Genomic DNA, 20,078 nt, shown 5'->3' on the forward strand with positions numbered 1-20,078 from the left:
ATATGAGGTCGACTGGCGCGTCTCAACACATACAAACCCCCTTGACCATCCTGAGCATCACCGTGCCTAATTTTCCACTTTGTTACAGATTAAACTAGTTTAACTTTTGGACGACTACGCAACACAAGCATTTCGTCAGGTAGGTCTTTTGTTGTTCTTGATTATTTATCATCGAAATATGATTACGTCGTTCACTCGTCGTTCAGTAATAATACATAAATATGGAATCAAAACCTATCTAACCGGCAGTGAAGTCTTTTTCAAATATTTAAATTTTGAGCAAAACCGATTAGCTGTGATTTTGCACCAGCTACTCCAGAGTGTTGTCGTTCGTTTAGTCTTTAGTTAAGTAAATCTTAATGGAATTGAAGGTCGAAAAATTCCTTAGGTCATTTCGCTCAGCAATATATCATAATAGAACATCAACATATACTTTTACATTAACGGTTGCGAATGACTCCTTGCCTGGTATTTCACATGACTTGTAACATTTTGAACCTACAAAAAATGCAAAATTTTTGCTTCGTACATTGAGTATTTCTGCGAAAATTTTAGACGCCCTCGATTTTTCTGTAGTGCGGAATTTAATGGTACTTTCGAAACAGTGAAAACTGCGGTTTCGAGATTTGGAGGTCAAGTCCTTAACCTCCAATTTGATGCATGCTTATTGGAAGAAGTGTCAGGTTGCATTGGAACAAATGCGGATGGGGCTTTCACTCTGAACACACTGTTAGATTATGCAACCGGGATCTTCAAAGCCGGGAATGAAAAGACTATAGCCCGACAATTCTGCTGTGCATCATTATTGATTTATCATCAATATTTTATTTAAAAAAAGCGACGAAATGTGGGACGTACAACGCGAAAAACATCTCATCGCGGCTGTAAAAGGACCTACAGACTGCGAGTCAAGACGCACACCATAATGAATATATGTTTATAAAAAGAATAACGGAATTACGTCAAGTTTTGTCATAAATTTATCAAAAACGAAAGTACGAGACAACACTGTTTCATTTTCAATCGCACGCTTTTCAGTCAATTCAATTCAATTCAATTCCACACTTTAAATGAATATAACAAATCATAATTGTTTATATTTACAAGTTATTCTAGTTTTTATAAAAAGATATATAAATAAATATTAAATATAAACAGTTATTACAGTGAGTGTGCAGTGATGGTTTAAGTAGTATAAACTTTCGGGTAAACCATCACTACATACAGAAAATATATATTATCAATGGCAAGATTGTCGTGCAAAACTTACACAAGTATTTTTAATAGCTATATGAATGTATATATTTTGAAATTTTAATTATATGTTACTATTGGGTACTCAACAGATGTGATTTTAATGAACTTTTGAAAACTTTGAATGAATTGATATTTTTAATAATTAAAGGGATTTCTTCCCATAATTTTGGCGCAGTATATGTAAAAGTAAACTGACCATAATAGCATATCGGTGGTGTGTAATAATTGCTTTTTGAAGCATGTCTAGTATTGTAGGAATGCACAGCAGAAGAGATTGGTTTTAGAACTGACCAGAAGACCCTTGGGACTTCCGATTTATTATAAGTAATTTGATATACAAAACAACCCATTTTGAATTTCAAAATAGAAATGGTGTTGCACAATCATATTTACTTGCAAAAGATATAGCTCTTATATGTGTTACCCCATGAGAGCAAGCCATATGTAAGATATGGGTAAATGAGAGCATAATAAATGTCCTTTAATGTTTTTAGATATCTTAACTTCCTAATAATACCTATATTTTTTGCCATATCAAACTTTCCACATAGAAAAGTTGTCGTTCCGCTCGAGCCGTTTCTTTTACCATATATGGAATGTACTTACCATATTAGGAAATTGGAATATAATTTTCTTCACTAAATAGGCAAATTTCTTGCTCAAAACTGCTCAAATTTACAGTACATCGAGTGAAAACATCACTAACTAGTCAGCCATCTTGGTTTTGGCCGAAAAAAGACTGGAAATTGTGTAGGGGAGGGGAGCGTGGTTTGTCACCACAGGAAGCCCGCGAATGACAACAATTGTTTGATATGTATTTTGTTAGTAACATGTTTGAGTCCATTTGATGTTCTCATCAACATAAATACCTAAATATTTTATAAACTCGGGTTTGTTTTGCGCACTAGTCATGTACAAATTCCCATCCCCGACCCCCGGGACAGCGCAGCGAATATAACATTCGCGTAGCCCTTTTCCCCGGTCCCCGGAGGATGATAGATTTGTTGTTAAAATTGTTTTGAAGTTTTTGCTACTCGAATTGTTACAACTATTGATTAAACTACGCGTTGTATTCCTCTAATCCCGATACAAACCGGCTGTTAATTAAGCGTTAGATCCCCGGTCTCGCCGCGTTAATTCCCGGCCTGTCTCGGGGGTTTCAATTGATTGGTGTTTAAGTCTATCTTGGTTGGTTTAAGTCTTGAATACGTATTGACACATAGTTCTTTCAGTCTAAACTGGTCTAAAACATAAGTCTTAAACTACCCGAGTGACGCTCCGTTCTTTGATATTGCTGTTATCATGTGTTTTTCATTGTTGAGTCTGTTGTCCAAATCCTTTACGCAAATCCTTTACGAGACATCACAAGTCAGATCAAAGTTAAAATAAAGTTCAAAGTTTTTGGTCCATTAAAACTCATCGTAGAAGCAAAAAACAATATCTACTGCCCAAAGCAATAAGATTATAACCGAACATCGGAGTATCCGAGTATTTCATGGTGATCTATTTTTGCTGAATATGAAATCTTCGTCAATTAATTACATGTCAGTTGGTTTATAGAGAAACTTCTTGACAATGTTTACACAGGATTAAACTTACTTTGATTCTTTCGTAGAATGCATACCATACACCGTCAAAAAGTTAACTAAAAAGATTGTTCGAATTAGTGCAAAGTTTCGTAGGTCTACGGTCTACTGAGGTCTACTGAACTTAACTAGTTTGTGCACATTTCGGTGAGACGTTTTTCACGGATATATGGTATGCACTCTATAAATGTAAGTTAATTAAGTGATGAGTAAATAAATAGAGAAGTCTTGAAGGAAAAAAGAATGCATGCAAATCTCTAAAAGGGCATTTATTGCAGTTGTCAACGTTTTGGTCAATTTACATTATTACAAAAGTCCGAATCTTTCATTATAAATGTCTAAAGGTTTACTGTGATACAACTTCAATTACATAGACCCTTTAAAATGGACTTGGATGCAATGCTAGCTATTTTTTTAATTTATGGTTCGCATTCTTTGATACCAATAAATTATTTTTTATTTTTTATTACGGCGGCAGGAAGTTCCAGCACAAGTCATGTCCTATCATGTCTTCCTTGCACTACTTCTAGTATGCAGTGTTTACATCGTTTATTCTGATGGAGCATCAGGTCTTAGACCCGGAGGGTAAGTCAAGAAAGATAACATGCACAGTAGGGGGAATGGCTCTCCAGGGAGTCATATTCAAAGCAGCCACCCTCACCGACAAAGTATGACCTCTGGTTTCATCCTTATCATTTTTGATATCTAAATTAACATGCGAAAACTTGTTTATAGCGATAGAAGGCGTTGCCAAGCAATCTTGTGTTAAAACCAAACGTGTTCAGACTGAAATATTTGGCAATTTATGATAGAGCATTCTCGAATTAGATGTCCTTCGGTTCCTTCACTCTTGCATAGTGTCAATTCACAATTAATACCATGGAACAGTAAAGTAAAATACAAATTGAAAAAGCCGTTTATTTTGGATAATTAAAAAACAGAAAGTGCGTAAGCATGTGTGCACTGCTCTCATAAAGCACGCGCGCCCCAACATACCATCAGAAAATGAGATTTCAGTTATTTTATGTTGTCGAGATGACAACGAAACGTCGTCTTTTTTCATTAAGTTTTTATATTAAATTATCTTATTATGAGACTATATAAATATAATATATATGATATGTTGTTTTTTAGAGCGAATGTGGTAACCACGACCCATGGAATGACTGCCTACAGACAAGTATCGTTCAAACAGACCACTAGTAACCGAAGATGCTGGCAGACTTGCAGTTGTATTTTCTGCTGGTGTAAGAGGACAGTGTGTAGGTGGGTTGAAGTGAGTGCGGCTACCGGTCGAAAATCGGTCAAATCTCATCGATACGAATAACTTGAACATTTTGCTGAAGTAATCTTGGGTAGCTGTATAATCAATAGTCAAAAAGAAATTGTAAAACTTCGATAAAAAGTGATTATGATGATGATTATTATGATGGTTATGATGATGAAATGATGATGATTTATGATTTTATATCTTTTCCATGTGGATATGTTCAAAGGCGCTTTACGATTATTTATGAATGAGAGATGATTAGTATGAGGTGCAGGCACTGAGGGTGGTCACTGCCAGAGTTTCTTTACGTCCTCAGTGGTTCTTTTACGTCCCTATGATATAGAGTTTTTGCATTTCACCATCACGTACGTGACGGTAGTCAATGTTAGATGGCAGGAGCAATACAATCGTTTTACATAAGAAAGAATTCAATTATTAAGGGTAATGGGATTTTATAGTTCTGCCATCTAACCACGGGCAGCCCAAGGTACAAAACCGATATTGGTTAGTAATGATGAGTGTGGAGAGATGGGAACGACATTTAAAGTGGTCATCCGAGCCACTTGAAAGTCTAGCCATTTAATTTTAGATGTAATAACAAACACAGCACTTTGTCTTCAGTTATTTTAAGGCATGAGTGTTGGCCGCCAAGGCTTGAACCACGACCCCCCGCACAACAGTCCGATCCTCAACCGGGTGACGGTTAAAGCGGCTTTTTATCAATTTTTTTCACGTCCGTTAATTCCAATTTGGCCCACTTTCCATGACTAACGCACACTAGTGCCATTACTTTCAATAATCTATACGTACAACTAGCACTATTAAAACTCAAAATGCCATTAATTGACCTTGGAATGGATTTTTCATTAAGGTCAAGTCGCCTCATTCTCGGGAACCCAGGGGTAAAGCTAGTCCTGTCGCTCGTTTCTCGCTCGCCAGAGAGACAGAACTTTACCACTGGGTTCCCAACGATGAAGTCGCCTTATGATTCTCAGCTAGAGTTTCTAGAACTTTCTCGCATTTAAGATATCCACAAGCCTTGTTCTCCTTGGGGTTTTCATTTCATTATTTAGTCCTTAATCCATGGAGGGGAGGGAGGGGCTGGAAGACTGCGTTTCGAATAACAACACCAAACGCGTCGCATTTTCTCTCTATCAAATTATCTCTATCAACGCTCTGAGTTAGTGATTTCTTAGATAATTTATTTTTCCATTTGATAAACAGCACTTCATACTACCTCAAGACGGCTTACAAATCAGTCAGCTACAGAACAAGTTACTCTGTGCACAACTGTGCGCCAGGATGGAAGCAACAAGGAACAGAATGTCCCATAGGTAAGATAGATAACGAACAAAATTGGGTCCAGCTTCGAGGTAGCAACTTTTGTTCATCATTCTATATTCTCTCATTGTATTGGTCCCTTGGTCCCTTGGTCCCTTGGTCCCTTGGTCCCTTGGTCCCTTGGTCCCTTGGTCCCTTGGTCCCTTGGTCCCTTGGTCCCTTGGTCCCTTGGTCCCTTGGTCCCTTGGTCCCTTGGTCCCTTGGTCCCTTGGTCCCTTGGTCCCTTGGTCCCTTGGTCCCTTGGTCCCTTGGTCCCTTGGTCCCTTGGTCCCTTGGTCCCTTGGTCCCTTGGTCCCTTGGTCCCTTGGTCCCTTGGTCCCTTGGTCCCTTGGTCCCTTGGTCCCTTGGTCCCTTGGTCCCTTGGTCCCTTGGTCCCTTGGTCCCTTGGTCCCTTGGTCCCTTGGTCCCTTGGTCCCTTGGTCCCTTGGTCCCTTGCTCCCTTGCTCCCTTGCTCCCTTGCTCCCTTGCTCCCTTGGTCCCTTGGTCCCTTGGTCCCTTGCTCCCTTGCTCCCTTGCTCCCTTGCTCCCTTGCTCCCTTGCTCCCTTGCTCCCTTGCTCCCTTGCTCCCTTGCTCCCTTGCTCCCTTGCTCCCTTGCTCCCTTGCTCCCTTGCTCCCTTGCTCCCTTGCTCCCTTGCTCCCTTGCTCCCTTGCTCCCTTGCTCCCTTGAAATAATTCTAGTGCTTTCTTACTAGTCCTCAGTCCTTCCTTCTTTCCAATTCCTTACTTCATTTGTTTTCATTTGTCCTAAGCTATCTGCACCACGGTCAATTGCACTAATGGAGGAAACTGTACCAAACCGAATCATTGTAATTGCACGTCAGGTTGGACTGATGCTAACTGCACTACAAGTAGGTGCCAAAAAAACCTAGGTCATGCATATCAGTTTTAATAATGTATTCATTGTCTGGATTGCTACAAATTAGCTTAAATTTAGTCCTAAAACACAATAGTCACAATATTCGAGCAATTCTATATTGTTTTATGTCTTGCAAACAGAAAAGCCCTTGCGACTAAATGATTCTGTCCACGATTTATATTGATGGGGTTCCTGTGGATTTGGCAGTAAATTTTCGCGCCAAAACGCGCGCGTTCGCCTCCCATTCAGATGTAACTTGATTACTTTGTTTTGTATTTCCAGATGTAAACGAATGTGCTACAAACAATGGTGGTTGTGATCATTACTGTAACGACACCGTAGGTTCCTTTAACTGTTCTTGTGACGTGGGATATACACTACAAGGGAAGACTCGTTGTCAAGGTATTTTAAACGTGTTTCAAGCTTCTTATATGTTTTATTTAGCATACATTTTTTTTCTCACTGACGCCTAAATTGAATTACGTTTGTAAGACAAGTCCTTGCTGAACGGATGATGGTCAAATAGACATTCGAAACTTAAGCTTAACTTCAAACGAGGAAGTCGTAGGTTTTTCTCAGCTGGAGAAAGCCAAATAGTTTGATTTAGAATAGAAGCTTATAAACATGGAGATTTTCTGAGAGAAATATTGGTGGAAGATGGCTGACAGGTACTGCAAATAGAACAAGTGGTTATTTTATACAGACTGTGTTTACCACACAGTTCCAAAGATGATATTTTACTAAATACACCTACTTGCAAAAAGGTTGTCATAGAGAATTTGAAAAATAAACTTTTGGTACATTAGTAAATTTAGCTTCCGAGATCCAGGGACCGGACGTTAACTCGAAATCAGTTGCAGCCAGAGCCTCTCGTTTATTGCTGTTTTACCAAAAAGATCGAACTTGGGCTCTGGATACGCGATTCAAGTTGGGTGGAAGAGGGGACCGCCAAGTAACACAGGCTACCCGTCATGATATTTTTAGTTTGTTTGTACTTTTCATCTTCTACCAGACATCAATGAATGCATAACCAGGAACGACACAGGCTGTCAACAGGTGTGCCTTAATCAGCCAGGGACATACAAGTGTGGATGCTATAATGGCTACATGTTGAATAGCGACAATAAAACTTGCTCAGGTATGTGACAAATATTAACCCAGTACTATGACGTAAGGGGGTGTAGTGGTGGTGTACTAACCTCTTGGATATGTGAGTAGAAGTTATCTACCTTAATAATTTGGTTTTTCTCCTGGTTCTACGGGGTTTCTCTCTGTATGCAAAACCCAAGACGTTACATTCTAATTCCATTTGTTAGTTATCCGTTCCTGAACAAAAGATGTGGTGCTGGTTCATTTTGTTATTTCAATCAACATGGCATCTATAATATTTGTCCTTGTGCATGTGACCTCATAGCAGCCATTTGCTTGACTTAACAAAAGATTGGGGTTGGTTCATTTTGTTTAACATGTCAACCATCATGTCATGTCATTGTCATTGTGCATGTGACGTCATATAGTAGCTATTTTGCCGTTTTGTAAACTAACATGACGGCCATGTCTTTTCTCCTTCCATTCTCATGTGAAGAGATGCACCCTACGAATAACATTCTGGTTTATCTATAGATATTGACGAGTGCTCTATATCTAATGGCACGAAACACGGCTGCGCATATCGTTGTAACAATACAATTGGTAGCTACGAATGTTCCTGTCCATCTGGCTTTCTGCTGACTACAAATCGCAGAGATTGTGCTGGTAAGACTCATTCTGATATGATTATATAAAGCAAGAAACTTCTTCCACGGATTGAGATTCATTCAGCTGATTGATACCAAGCGACAGAATACTCTCTGGTTGATAGCAATTAACGGGCAGCGTTTGCACTCCACTGAAGGCTGATAATAAGATTCATGATGAGATTCATTCAGCTGATTGATACCAAGATATTAAAAGTCTTTTTTATTTTGTTTAGACCATGACGAGTGCATGACGGGTAATAGCACCTGTGAGCAGAAATGTATCAATCATCCAGGACATTACACATGTGACTGTCGCCAAGGTTACAACCTGAATGTACGGGACAACAATACTTGTCTGGGTAAAGTCTAGTTTTTGCTGTATTGTAAACACTGCCATTTTTAGTTTGCATTTACTCAGTGTTAGCCTTGACTGTGTACGAATATGTTCTATTTTTGTATTAAGGTTCATTGTAAAGTAAGGAATGTACGTACTATTGAACAATACGAGTTGATTATAATACCATGGGTTTTGGTTGAATAGCTGAAAATTATAACGCACAACCGAGAATAAGGCTGAGCAAAGAGAACTCGAAACTGGGGTATTAGTTAACTTTCACAAATGGAATTTATTTTCTAAAGAATTGTTTTCTAAACAAATAAGCTTGTAGAGCTTTCTGTTTTTGAGCTGAATTTTTTCCTGATTTCAGACAATGTGACATTCTCTTGAAAATAGGATTCTTTGTTTGAGTTGTGTCTATATTCATGTGTCTTCTCATGAGCACCCGTTAAACAAAGAAATAATACCTAGAGAATGACACGTGATCGATGTCTGAAACGACCGCGACGACAAGCTAAAGAGACCTATAATTATTTCCTACTTTAGACATTGATGAATGTGAGCGTGGTGTATCTGGTTGTGCGCACATGTGTAACAACACCATTGGAGGGTATTATTGCCGATGTCGCACTGGTTATGAGCTTGCAACTAACAACAGGAGTTGTAATGGTATGTATTGTGGCCGTGTATAGATACAGATAGAGCGGAAAAACTCATGAACGGATGTGCTGTGACCGTGCTGTGTCTGCGCAAGCTAACTGAATAACAAGTGATGTCACGTGCCGTGATTGGTTCAAATGACGTCGTCAATTTCGTACCGTCACCGTGCCGTGCGCTGTTATTACTCTATCTTGGATTTTTGGCTTCCATTCAGTGCGTCCACTGCTCTACCGATCGCTTTAGCTTACTAACCACATTTCTGTAACCATTGAATTGCAGACATCAATGAGTGCCAGTTGGGCATCGACGGTTGTTCTCAGCGATGTGTTAACGTGATTGGCAGCTTCTATTGCAGCTGTCGCCATGGTTACTACCTTGACATTGACCTCAAGACATGTATAAGTGAGTGAAAGTTTCGTGAATACGTCTTCAGCAGTGTGATGTAAAACCTATTGTTCTAGGTTTTTGTTCAACTTTATCCATTGTTATATGACGTTGACCGTGCACAGAAAAGGAAAAAGTTGCCCCGTTTGCTGATAATATTCGGGAATATAAAAGTTACCCCTAAAAAGACGCTCTAAAGTTTTCACTTTCAAAATGTTCGTACATGAAAAAAATGACACCAGTGTTTTCAGCCTTACTTGCTTTGGTTCGTTGTGCACGGTCAGTATATCGTAATGGTACGCAAAACAATAGCTTTGTTCTATTGAAGTTCCAAACCATTCCGCTCCGTGAACTACGGTAAAATGCATCCGCTTGTATAGAGTGTTTTCACTTGACGTCAAAGCGGCCATGTTGGTGTGCCAAAACAATATATTTTCTATCCTCGGGGAATTGAACTCTATTTGTATGCAAAAACTGTGCAAAAAATTATTTATTAATTTGATCTAAAATTTCAATTATATTCCCTTAATTTGTGGGCTAATAATGAATATTGGCATTCAGTCCAGCTTTGTTTTGTCTGCAGGCTATCCTTGCCAGCCAATTGCTACTCCACCTTATGGATCAAGGAGCTGTACTGGCTTCAACACAGACGATGTATGTCGATTCTCATGTAAGACAGGCTACGAGTTGATCGGTTCAATGGTCCGTGTGTGTATGTCTGATGCACAGTGGAGTGGCCAGCAACCTCTCTGCGTACAGAAACAGTGCTCGAGTTTGCAACCCCCATATAATGGCTTTGTGAACATTCCTTGTGCTAGTTCGTATGATTCTCAATGTGCTGTAGGATGTAAATCAGGGTATATTTTGAATGGACCATCAGTTACCAAATGCTCGCATGGTGAACAGTGGAAACCATCGATTAGTGAATGCAAAGGTAAATAGTTTGGAAGCAAATAACACATTTCGATTATATTAGACGAATAGATTGTGCTATGGACCAAATCCACTTTGGCGTAATGTTTTCACATTTTAGATCACGTGTCATTCCCTAGAGTATCATTTCTTTGTTTAACGGTTGCGCATGAGAAGATACATGAATATGGATACAACTCATAGAAAGAATCTTATTCTCTAGGAAATGATACAAGGTCAAAAAATATTTTATTTAATATTTTCTTTCAAATCAAGGGCGATGTAGAAGTAGTCATTGCACTTGTATCTCACCTCTGGGGTCTCGGATCATTCCTGGACTCAGTATCACATGTGAAGTGGAGTTTATCTTCCTTTGTGTGAACGTTTTTCTCCGGGTTCTCCGGGTTATTTCTGGCCTCCGCAAAACCTAACATGATATTTTTTTTCTATTTATTCCGTGAGCTAGCCTTATCCTCACTTAGGTCACTCGAGAGGTTGTTTTAGGGTTCGATCTGGGAGTTAGCCGTGACCTGACTTAGATCAGTCCAGAAATAGTTTCAGAGTTTGACCTGTGAGTTAGCCGTGTCCTGATCATGACTTTGATCAGCCCAGAATAGTTTCAGAGTTTGACCTGTGAGTTAGCCGTGCCCTGCTGATCTTGACTTTGATCAGCCCAGAGATTGTTTATATTTTTTCATCATGCTGACTCAATTCTCTGATCTCATTCAGTTGCAGGGTTGTGCCAGTACAAACCTTGCAAAAATGGTGGCGTTTGATTCTTAGTGAATGCCACCACAATCCAGTGCAATTGTACGAACACTGGCTTCAAGGGACCCTTCTGCGATCAAGGGCAAGTAATGACGCCCAACTATCCAACTCTGACACCAGGAAACCGTGCCAATGTTACCTTCGTCTTCAGCTCCCCTACTAAACCAGTCGTATTTACTCCTTTGTCAAATAAAATCTTATTCAACCCGAGTTCTTGTCTCATCGATCCAAACAAGACGAAGAATGGAGAACCTTTTGTAACTATAAATATGACTGTCTCTTCTGTTGTCATTGGTGATCATCTTGTGAAATACAGTCTTTCTGGACCGGACAGCTATATTTACAACATGCCTTCTCCCGATGTGGTATCAGTTGTAGGGCACAACTCTTCTTGTGGTTCAAACCAAACGTTTCCAAAGGGATGCTACACACTTGAGTATCGGGAATGCACCGGGATAAATGCTAGTGTTGTTCTGTATTCCACGTCCCAATGGAAATACATTGGAAAAGGTATTGCTACAGATGGGATCGTAAGTCTAAACAACCTCCCAGTTTCAACCTCAGGAATAAACCTTCCAAGTGGGAAAGCCATTCAAGGATCTTCAGTGACATCTTGCTCATCGGATTCGTCAAAATCCAAATGCTCTTTGTCAAGTATTTTTGCGACACAATTTCTCCACTCAGTTGGTACGAGTTTTCCATCATGGTTTGGTATTCGCACTACGCGAACATCTGACTACAACATTAATGACGTACAGACATATCTCTGGACGGGCAAGCAGCTGCTCAGTGTTATTGGGAATGACAAAGTTACCGTCGGAGCTGATAAGCTGTTCTCTGTATTACTTATTACCGATGAAACAATACTACAAGTCAGGCAAAGTACTTTACGTCTTTCACCATCGACGAAGTCCAAACCCCATGTGGTTGCAGTTGAACTCTGCTCAAAGACAGAGAGACCGAATGTGATCGTGGCCTTGAGTTTACTCTCTTTCTATCAAATACAAACCATGGACATGCAGAAGATATTTGGTTCATCGGGTTGGCAATTGTCGTTTATTTATGTGCAATTCTCTTTGGACAAAACCATTTCACGCAGTGAATTTTTGGATTCACAGCAACCGCTTGTCGGTAATTTGGAACTATTCGGTGGTTTAAACGCCACATTGAAGAATAATGAAAGCATTGTTGTCAGAGGAAGCACACTTTTTGATGCAGATATAGAAAAGGTAAGACTGTGACGTTGTCTATAGGTGACGTATTGTGCATCTCTGTAGCAAGACATAACCTGCGCCATGTTAGTTGACATGAAACCAAAACCAAATCTTTCGTTAAGTCAAGCAATTGGCTGCTATGAGGTCACATGCACAAAGACAAAAGTTATAGACGCCATGTTGATTGACATAACAAAAAGAACCAACACCAATCTTCTGTTAGAGTCAACCCAAATAGCTGCTATGATGTCACATGCACAAGGGCAAATGACTTGGCCGCCAAGTTAGTTCACATGACGATAGATAGTTTTTTCCCAGTAGGGGGAGGGGTGGGAAGCGGCTGTACACAGGCTATATATACCAAGTGGGGTGCATCTATTCACATGAGAATGGAAGGACAAAAGACATGGCCACCATTGCATGTTGATTGACATGCTAAACAAAATGAATCAACACCAATCTTTTGTTCGAGTCAACCAACATGGCGGCTATGATGTCACATGCACAACGACAAAAGACTTGATCGCCAAGGTGATTGAAATAACAGGACCAATTTCTGTTCAAGTCATCCATCGTGAAACCATTATTCATAACACATTTACCCCAAGATCCGCAAAACCCTGAAAAAACTTGTCGTCAGCTTTTTTCCTTGCCCCATTTTCAACTTTTCCCAGTTAACTTAATCTAATTTGTTTGTTTAGTTGTCCAATGCCTTACCTTCCCAATGGCAAGCTGATGTACGAGGTGCTATTACCATATCCATGTTTGTAGACTATCAGTCTGGACCTGAACCTTTGATAATAGAATTCTCCAAAATTAAATCAAGTATTAAGCATCAAGGTACGTATAAAGATCGATGTAAGGCCAAATAAGCATGATGTGCTTGATGAACTTCTAAATACCAATTGAAAGTCGCAGAATTAAATATCAAAAGCGTTGGATGTATGGCTCTCACTGTTCAAAGGTGCGTGGTGGCGGTGGTTGTGGTGTGTGTTGTTAGGGAAGGAGGGAAGAAAGTTGTGGCAAGGCGCCATTTGTGTAAGAATGTTAATGTGTTGTTTTGGCTTGTCTCTATGGTTTTTTCATGTTTTTTTGCTTCAACAACGATGAAGCAGAAAAATCAGAAAAAGCGATGTCAACAATTAAATTATCATACTGCCTATACTACTATGATTCCTTTATTTTACCAGAGTCGTTGGTTGATACAAACAGTGGATGCAGACAAGATGGACAAACTAATATGCTAATCAAGGGCTTGTTAAATGGAAAAACCTTGAACTCAAGTACTATTTCCTCGTACCTTGAGGTGACCGACAACATGCAGGCGTTTGCATCCATCAACATGAAAAAGAACCATTACAACTTCAAGCACAAGGAGAACGATACCAATAATAATGGCACCAATAATAATGGCCCCAATAATAATGGCACCAATAATAATGGCACCAATAATAATGGCACCAATAATAATGGCACCAATAATAATGGCACCAATAATAATGGCACCAATAATAATGGCACCAATAACAATGGCACCAATAATAACGGCACCGATAATAATGGCCCCAATAATAATGGAACTAATAATAATGGCACAAATAATAATGGCACCAATAACAATGGCACCAATAGCAATGGTACCAATAACAATGGCCCCAATAATAACGGCACCGATAATAATGGTCCCGATAATAATGGCACTAATAATAATGGCACCAATAACAATGGCACCAATAACAATGGCACCAATAAAAATGGCACCAATAAAAATGGCACCAATAACAATGGCACCAATAACAATGGCACCAATAACAATGGCACCAATAACAATGGCACCAATAACAATGGCACCAATAACAATGGCACCAATAATAATGGCTCTAATAACAATGGCACCAATAATAATGGCACCAATAATAATGACACTATTAACAATGGCACCAATAATAATGGCACCAATAATTATGAAATTACCGAATTGGTTCTTTACGTTAATGGTTCGTCTAAATATGGTCCTTTGCGGTTCCCAAACACGACCATCGACATCAAAATCGACAGAATGTTCAAAAACAATTGCAAGCTTTTCAGAGAGACATCTGATAGTGGAGTTCACATATTAAGTACGACGAACAAGGAAACGAAGCTAGGGAACTTCTTTGTATTTGCACCTGATTCTGGTCACTTTTTGGACGTACGTTTGTCGTCTAAAGAATCGTACGGTACGCTGTCCGCCAATGCGCGCTTGTTCGGAGAAGTTATTCCAGTTTCGATAAAAATTCAAAACAGCTCTTTAAGATTCTCCACTGGGGTTAATGTTTTTCAGGAATTTCCAGCGGTTGTGAACGTTTCTGGTAAACTGGAGGCTTGGGAGAAATTGTCGTTAAGGATTCGTGGTTTTTTTGATAATAATTCAGGAGAAAAAGCGTCGTTGCTGTCTGCGATTGAAACAGCCACGAACGAGTACATACAAATTATTGTGACTCAAGTTGGTAAAAGAATGGCTGTTACTCAAAAAGCTCAGAATTTGGCTGAATCAAGAGCAAACAAAACAAAACTCCTCCTAGATACAGCAGAATTGCGGTTGCAAGACGCTAATGCATTGTATTTGGACGCTGTCAGGAATCTTAGTGCGTCGACCAACACATACACGGAGGCAAGGCGACAGTTGTACGTCAATAAAAGTACTGAATTCAACGATACCGTCAAGATCCTTGAAAAACTGTGTGCAATCAATGAATGTCCCTTTGAATGTGTGCCAGGTACTATGTGCTCCATGTGTAATACGAACATCACTGGTAAAATACGTAATCTCTGTCAAGGGGCATGTTATCGTTCTGTCATAGAGAGAACAGCACCGTTTGGGGTTTGGAAAGACTGCAAGAAAAATGTCTGCAAAAATATCACCGCGCAACGAGACAAAATGCAGAAACAGTCGTCTATTAAATGTGGTTTTACATCGGGTTTTGGAGTCTTTCTTTCTAATTTAGAAAAAAGAAGCAAAAGCATTAAAGGTCTCTCGCCGTCCGTTGTCCCAGAGTGGATGTCGCTGCGAATGAAGAATGTCTTAAAATACTATCTGGCAACAGGAAGCATGAGAAAGGCTGAAAAAATGGCAGACGATAGCTTGTCCGAACCTTCAGCGTACAGCAACAGAATGGCCTCTCAAAATACAATGAAATGTCGTAGTGAGAGTGTGAAGTATTGGCAATGTAGTACGATATCTTCTTCGTGCTATACCGACAGCTTTAACTTCCAGTACAAGAATGCTGTATATCCATGCGAAACTTCGTGCGAAACCAAAACTCAGACAGAATCCATATCGACTCCATGCTGCAAAAGAACGACCTGTGTCACTAGAGTCAAGAACATGGCTTGCAGGAAAGGGAATGTATTTTGTCGAATAATTAGAAATACTGCCATTGAAAAACTTTCCCAAGCAAAACAGCTACTTGTTCAGCCCTACAAGAGGCTCTTAGACTTGCAAAGTAATATTTACAAGGCTGAGATTGAGGTAGAGAGAAGAAAAACGAATCTTCAAACTCTGACAACATCACGCGATATCCTTCAAAAAAGCTACGAAAGTACAAGTTTGGCGGCAGAACTTTCTAGAAAAGCTCACTTAAACAATGCAGAAAAGATGCATGATACTTTGATGCTTGCCAAGAAGTGGCAGTCAAAAGCTCAACCAAAACTTGTGGTAGTAACTAATGCATCTTTTGACATTGAGAAAGACTCTGATATTTCGAGTGTCCCAGTAGAAGTCACAACATTCGCGGAGGGAGTTGTAAAGAAGTTCAATATCACGCTGAAATCAAAGTTTTCCAAGTCTTTTCTGCATAATGCATCACGAACGATTGCATCATCTTACTATGGCAAGATTTCTGCAGCTCTGCGTGATGAGTACAAAATGGAGATCCAAGATAAGATAGAAAGCCAAGAAGGAGATAAAAACCAAGGTCTTGATGGTTTGATAAAGTTGAAAAGAAAGTGTTCTTTATCTGTGAATTATGAACGTGGTCTAAGCGAGGTGATGAAGTCACTTTACAATGTTACTCAAAGAATACTTACAGCATTAACAGATGTAACAAAAGTACCTAGTAATGGAGCAAGTAATGACAAGGAGCTGTCTTACGACAGTGACACAGCAAACAAGCTCGGCTTAACAAGCCAAGACATCAATGCTGCAAAGGGAAATATCATAAAACAACAAGAAATTGTCCAGGCAATCTCCATTCTGCAGCTAATAAATGCATCTACTGTTAGTACCCTGCAAGAAGTTGGTGGTCTTGTATTTATGGATTGGTCTGCCGTGATGGAAAAGCTCTTTCATAATTCGGCAACCGAGTGCAATGGATTTATCGACTGCATGGAAGATAACTTAGACAACCTGTTTTACCTTTATGATAATGTAACACTTCACAAAGCCTCGTATCTGAAATCTCAGATAGCTGATATAAGACAAAGTTTCACAGCAATACTAAACAGCTTTAATTTTTCAGCGAACGAAGCTAACGCTAAATCAAAGAGTACACTTGATAAACTTCAAGGAGCAAGAGATTTGGAAACATATTGTGCATCGGGACCTAATATGACGAAGCAGCCAAATGCCATCAATGAAATCAATGTAGGGAATCAGCTTACTCTGAAGTGCTTGGCCGTTGGCACTCCATCTCCTTCTTACCAATGGAAGAAAGACGGTATAGTACTCCAAGGTCGAGTAAAGAATGACCTCTTTTTGGAAAGTCTCAAAAATGAAGATAGCGGTAACTACACCTGCGTTGCGTACAATCATGTGGCGCTAATCGAATCGGCTCCTTCCCTGGTGATAGTACATAGCCCACCAATTATCACAAAGCAGGCTCCATCACAACTGAGTGTGACAATGGACAGTGATTTTTTCCTAGAATGCGAGGCATTGAGCAAATCCCGTCCAATAAAATACCAATGGTACTTTAAAAAAGGACCGAATGACGCCTATGATCAACTTGCTGGTCAGACGTATCCTATTTATTCTGTTAACAGAGCAAATAAGCAGCATCAAGGAATGTACAAGTGTCAAATTAGTAATATTTATGGCAGCATCGATTCTCAGGATACATCTATAACAGTGTTAGACTTTGGGCTTGTACGACCAGGGGTCATTTTCGCTGCAAACATCAGGCTTAGCACAGTCGACCACAAACGTGAATCTAAACAAGGATTGTACAGTGTCGAGAGAGGCATCCAGGAAACAAATTCCGAAGAAACTGTAAATACTTTCCTTCGAAATTGGATCTGTCCGCTAACCTCGTTAACTTCAGACTGCGTGTCTGGAACTCGCCTCAAACGTTGCTACCCAGATGTTAACGGCGCTGGACAGAACGCCACGATTTGCGAGTCGACGTTTGTGGTCCGCAGCACGAACACCGGCTCTTTTAACCTTTCAAATACACAAGCAGAGCAAAATGCAGACAATGTTGAAGATTCTGTAGAACAACTCAATAATGCCGTGACCACTTTACTTAATGCCACCTCAAAAGAGACACACAGCGTTAATATAGGAACGAAGAAGTACGAACTGATGAAGAATAGTGTATCTGCCGTTCGGTTTTTGGGGATCTGTGGACAAGGAAAGAAGTTGTACGACAATGAATACATGTGCAGTAAGTAAACTTACTCGACTTGTTGTTTTATGTGTTGATAAGACATTGACAAGGAGAGGGAGGGGGAGCGGGGGACGAGAGAGTTGAATTCTTTGGAAATTTTTATAAACCCCTTGAAAGAAACGGGTTTGGGTTTTGGGGTTGGGCTCTTATTTGTAGCTCAAATAAGAATGGGAAACGCTCCTTTGGGTAGGTAATCCCATTAACATGTAAGCAGAAATTATAGTAATATAGAAAGAAAATACCAAGAAACCAAGTGCGAGAATAAAAGCTCTTGTCAGTAAACGTTTTCCAGGAGGTTTTCCAAACCAGGAAAGCACCGTTCGATTTTTAGGTTGAAAGCCGGTTACTTAACTCAGTATCACTACAGGAATCAAAGAGGTATAAAAATAAAATTATTACCAACATCCAAGGTTTGAATGAAATTAGGAATTCCAAGACAAATATGCTATTAAAAAAAGAGTCGAAAATCTTATTGGATTCGAAACGTACCAAGGTTCCTCCGTGCTATGTCGCCCAAGACATCCGCAGGCGTTGAGGTGTCGTATGGAATTCGGACGTGATGGAAATTTATGGTTCCGCTACCCGTAGTTACCGTTGCTATGTCCCACAAGCTCGACAAATAAGTTAGAATATCTAAGAATCAGTTAAAACTCTGATCGCGAAAAATTGAGTTATAAATTGCTTCCATCGTTTACTGTCATTTAAGGATAAAGGAAAATCATCTCCTTAATCCTTGTAGTATCTCTTTAATAACCAGATACTGTGTAGTTGTTTGTGGGACAAGATCGTAATTCCACCGGGAAAACCGCGGCAACGGTGATTTGTTCGCTATTGTCTAACAGATGACCATAAATTTAAGGCCTCATTACGTAAAATCAATATAAGAGTTGCGGGACTGCGTGATGGGGGAGGCGGCTATTATTGTATGTAACAATGCGACTTGAATGCCTCTTTCGACTTCAAACACGCTTATGGTCTGACTTCGTTCATCCCAAGGGTTTATCCATGGTTGCGTAAAACTCATTTTGGATATTTGTGTGTTTTTGTTGTTGTTTTTTTCTTAATTGTCCATTTTATTTCTGTTCGTCCCAGTCAACTGTCCTCCTGGTACATTTGGTTCAGAGAACGAAGCAGTCAGTACCTGTACGCCCTGTCCTTTGCATACCTACCAACCCGGTCAGGGACAGTCATCTTGTTTACCATGCCCATCTGGTTTTACCACCAACAGCACAGGCAGCAGGGATATCAGCGATTGTAAAGGTAGTGCATTGGTACTTATAATCAAATAGAGCGAGATTTACTCCAACTGTGTATCCAGTTACTTTATTTTTTAACGTGGTATCGGTCAGCCAGCCAGTCAGCCAGTCAGTCAGTCAGTCAGTCAGCCAGTCAGTGTGTATAATAAACAAAATGTCGCACAATTTTTTCGTACAATTCGGAAATCATAGATACTCGTGATGTTTTGAAAGTTCTCAAATTTTAAAAACTTTCAAAACATCACTTGTACCTATAAATTCCGAATTGTACTCGAAATCGTGCTATTTCATATACAAATTATTAGTCGACTCTTGATTTTCCCAGAATAGAAAAAACCTCATTATTATTCTTAGTTTTAATCTCACATTTAATTTTATCTGTTTATTTTTAAGTCCAATATTCGACTATTACCCCATCTCAGCCACGCCCTTCTACCCCAACGAAGTCGCCCATCACAACAGAAGGGGAGTTGCCTACCAGTGAAGGATCCACAGAGCCGACTGAACCAGCTAAAAATAACAGTCACATTCTTAATCAGAAAGGCCTACGAAGTGAAGGACTATCTTGGAAGATTGCTGTTGGTGTTGCAGTTGGCCTGCTGTGCTTGATAGGTGAGTCGATTGTTTTCAAACCAATGATTAAGAGCACTTTTGCAGTTGCTGTACTCTGAACTCCAACGGGTCCTGAAAAAGTAAAATGCGAGCTGGGATTCGCCTTTATTGTTGTGCTGGGGAGATGGAATTTTATGCACTTGAATTTAGATTCACAAACAAAAAACGAGATTGAGATTTAGGCTGGGACTATGGGACTATGGGATTTGGTCAAAATGGGCGCTGGGAAATGGGATGAGG

At 39.7% G+C, this 20,078-nt stretch overlaps 2 protein-coding genes across 3 annotated transcripts in view; one reads left to right on the forward strand and one right to left on the reverse strand.

Annotated features, from left to right (window-relative positions):
* LOC116294724 (uncharacterized) overlaps positions 1 to 20,078 on the forward strand; it is a 21,435-nt gene continuing 1,357 nt past the window's right edge. The window contains exons 1-17 of the mRNA XM_031702372.2: positions 1 to 139; positions 3,322 to 3,428; positions 3,978 to 4,109; positions 5,338 to 5,447; positions 6,205 to 6,303; positions 6,594 to 6,713; positions 7,324 to 7,449; positions 7,935 to 8,066; positions 8,284 to 8,409; positions 8,934 to 9,056; positions 9,327 to 9,449; positions 10,015 to 10,365; positions 11,118 to 12,340; positions 13,027 to 13,165; positions 13,516 to 17,967; positions 19,063 to 19,230; positions 19,620 to 19,838. Of these exons, the coding sequence (XP_031558232.2) occupies positions 3,340 to 3,428; positions 3,978 to 4,109; positions 5,338 to 5,447; positions 6,205 to 6,303; positions 6,594 to 6,713; positions 7,324 to 7,449; positions 7,935 to 8,066; positions 8,284 to 8,409; positions 8,934 to 9,056; positions 9,327 to 9,449; positions 10,015 to 10,365; positions 11,118 to 12,340; positions 13,027 to 13,165; positions 13,516 to 17,967; positions 19,063 to 19,230; positions 19,620 to 19,838 (7,732 nt within the window). The 5' untranslated portion in view covers positions 1 to 139; positions 3,322 to 3,339. The remainder of the gene's footprint in view (positions 140 to 3,321; positions 3,429 to 3,977; positions 4,110 to 5,337; positions 5,448 to 6,204; positions 6,304 to 6,593; positions 6,714 to 7,323; positions 7,450 to 7,934; positions 8,067 to 8,283; positions 8,410 to 8,933; positions 9,057 to 9,326; positions 9,450 to 10,014; positions 10,366 to 11,117; positions 12,341 to 13,026; positions 13,166 to 13,515; positions 17,968 to 19,062; positions 19,231 to 19,619; positions 19,839 to 20,078) is intronic.
* The window catches only part of LOC116294746 (cytosolic arginine sensor for mTORC1 subunit 2), a 10,436-nt gene continuing 9,925 nt past the window's right edge, over positions 19,568 to 20,078 (reverse strand). For both annotated transcript variants that reach the window (XM_031702400.2, XM_031702399.2), the window contains exon 10: positions 19,568 to 19,910. The gene's annotated coding sequence lies outside the window, so the exon portion shown is untranslated. The remainder of the gene's footprint in view (positions 19,911 to 20,078) is intronic.

Source organism: Actinia tenebrosa, unplaced genomic scaffold (genome assembly GCF_029948245.1).
Source record: "Actinia tenebrosa isolate PJP-AT-01 unplaced genomic scaffold, QUT_ActTen_1.0 PGA_scaffold1__47_contigs__length_23844297, whole genome shotgun sequence".
NCBI lineage: Eukaryota > Metazoa > Cnidaria > Anthozoa > Actiniaria > Actiniidae > Actinia > Actinia tenebrosa.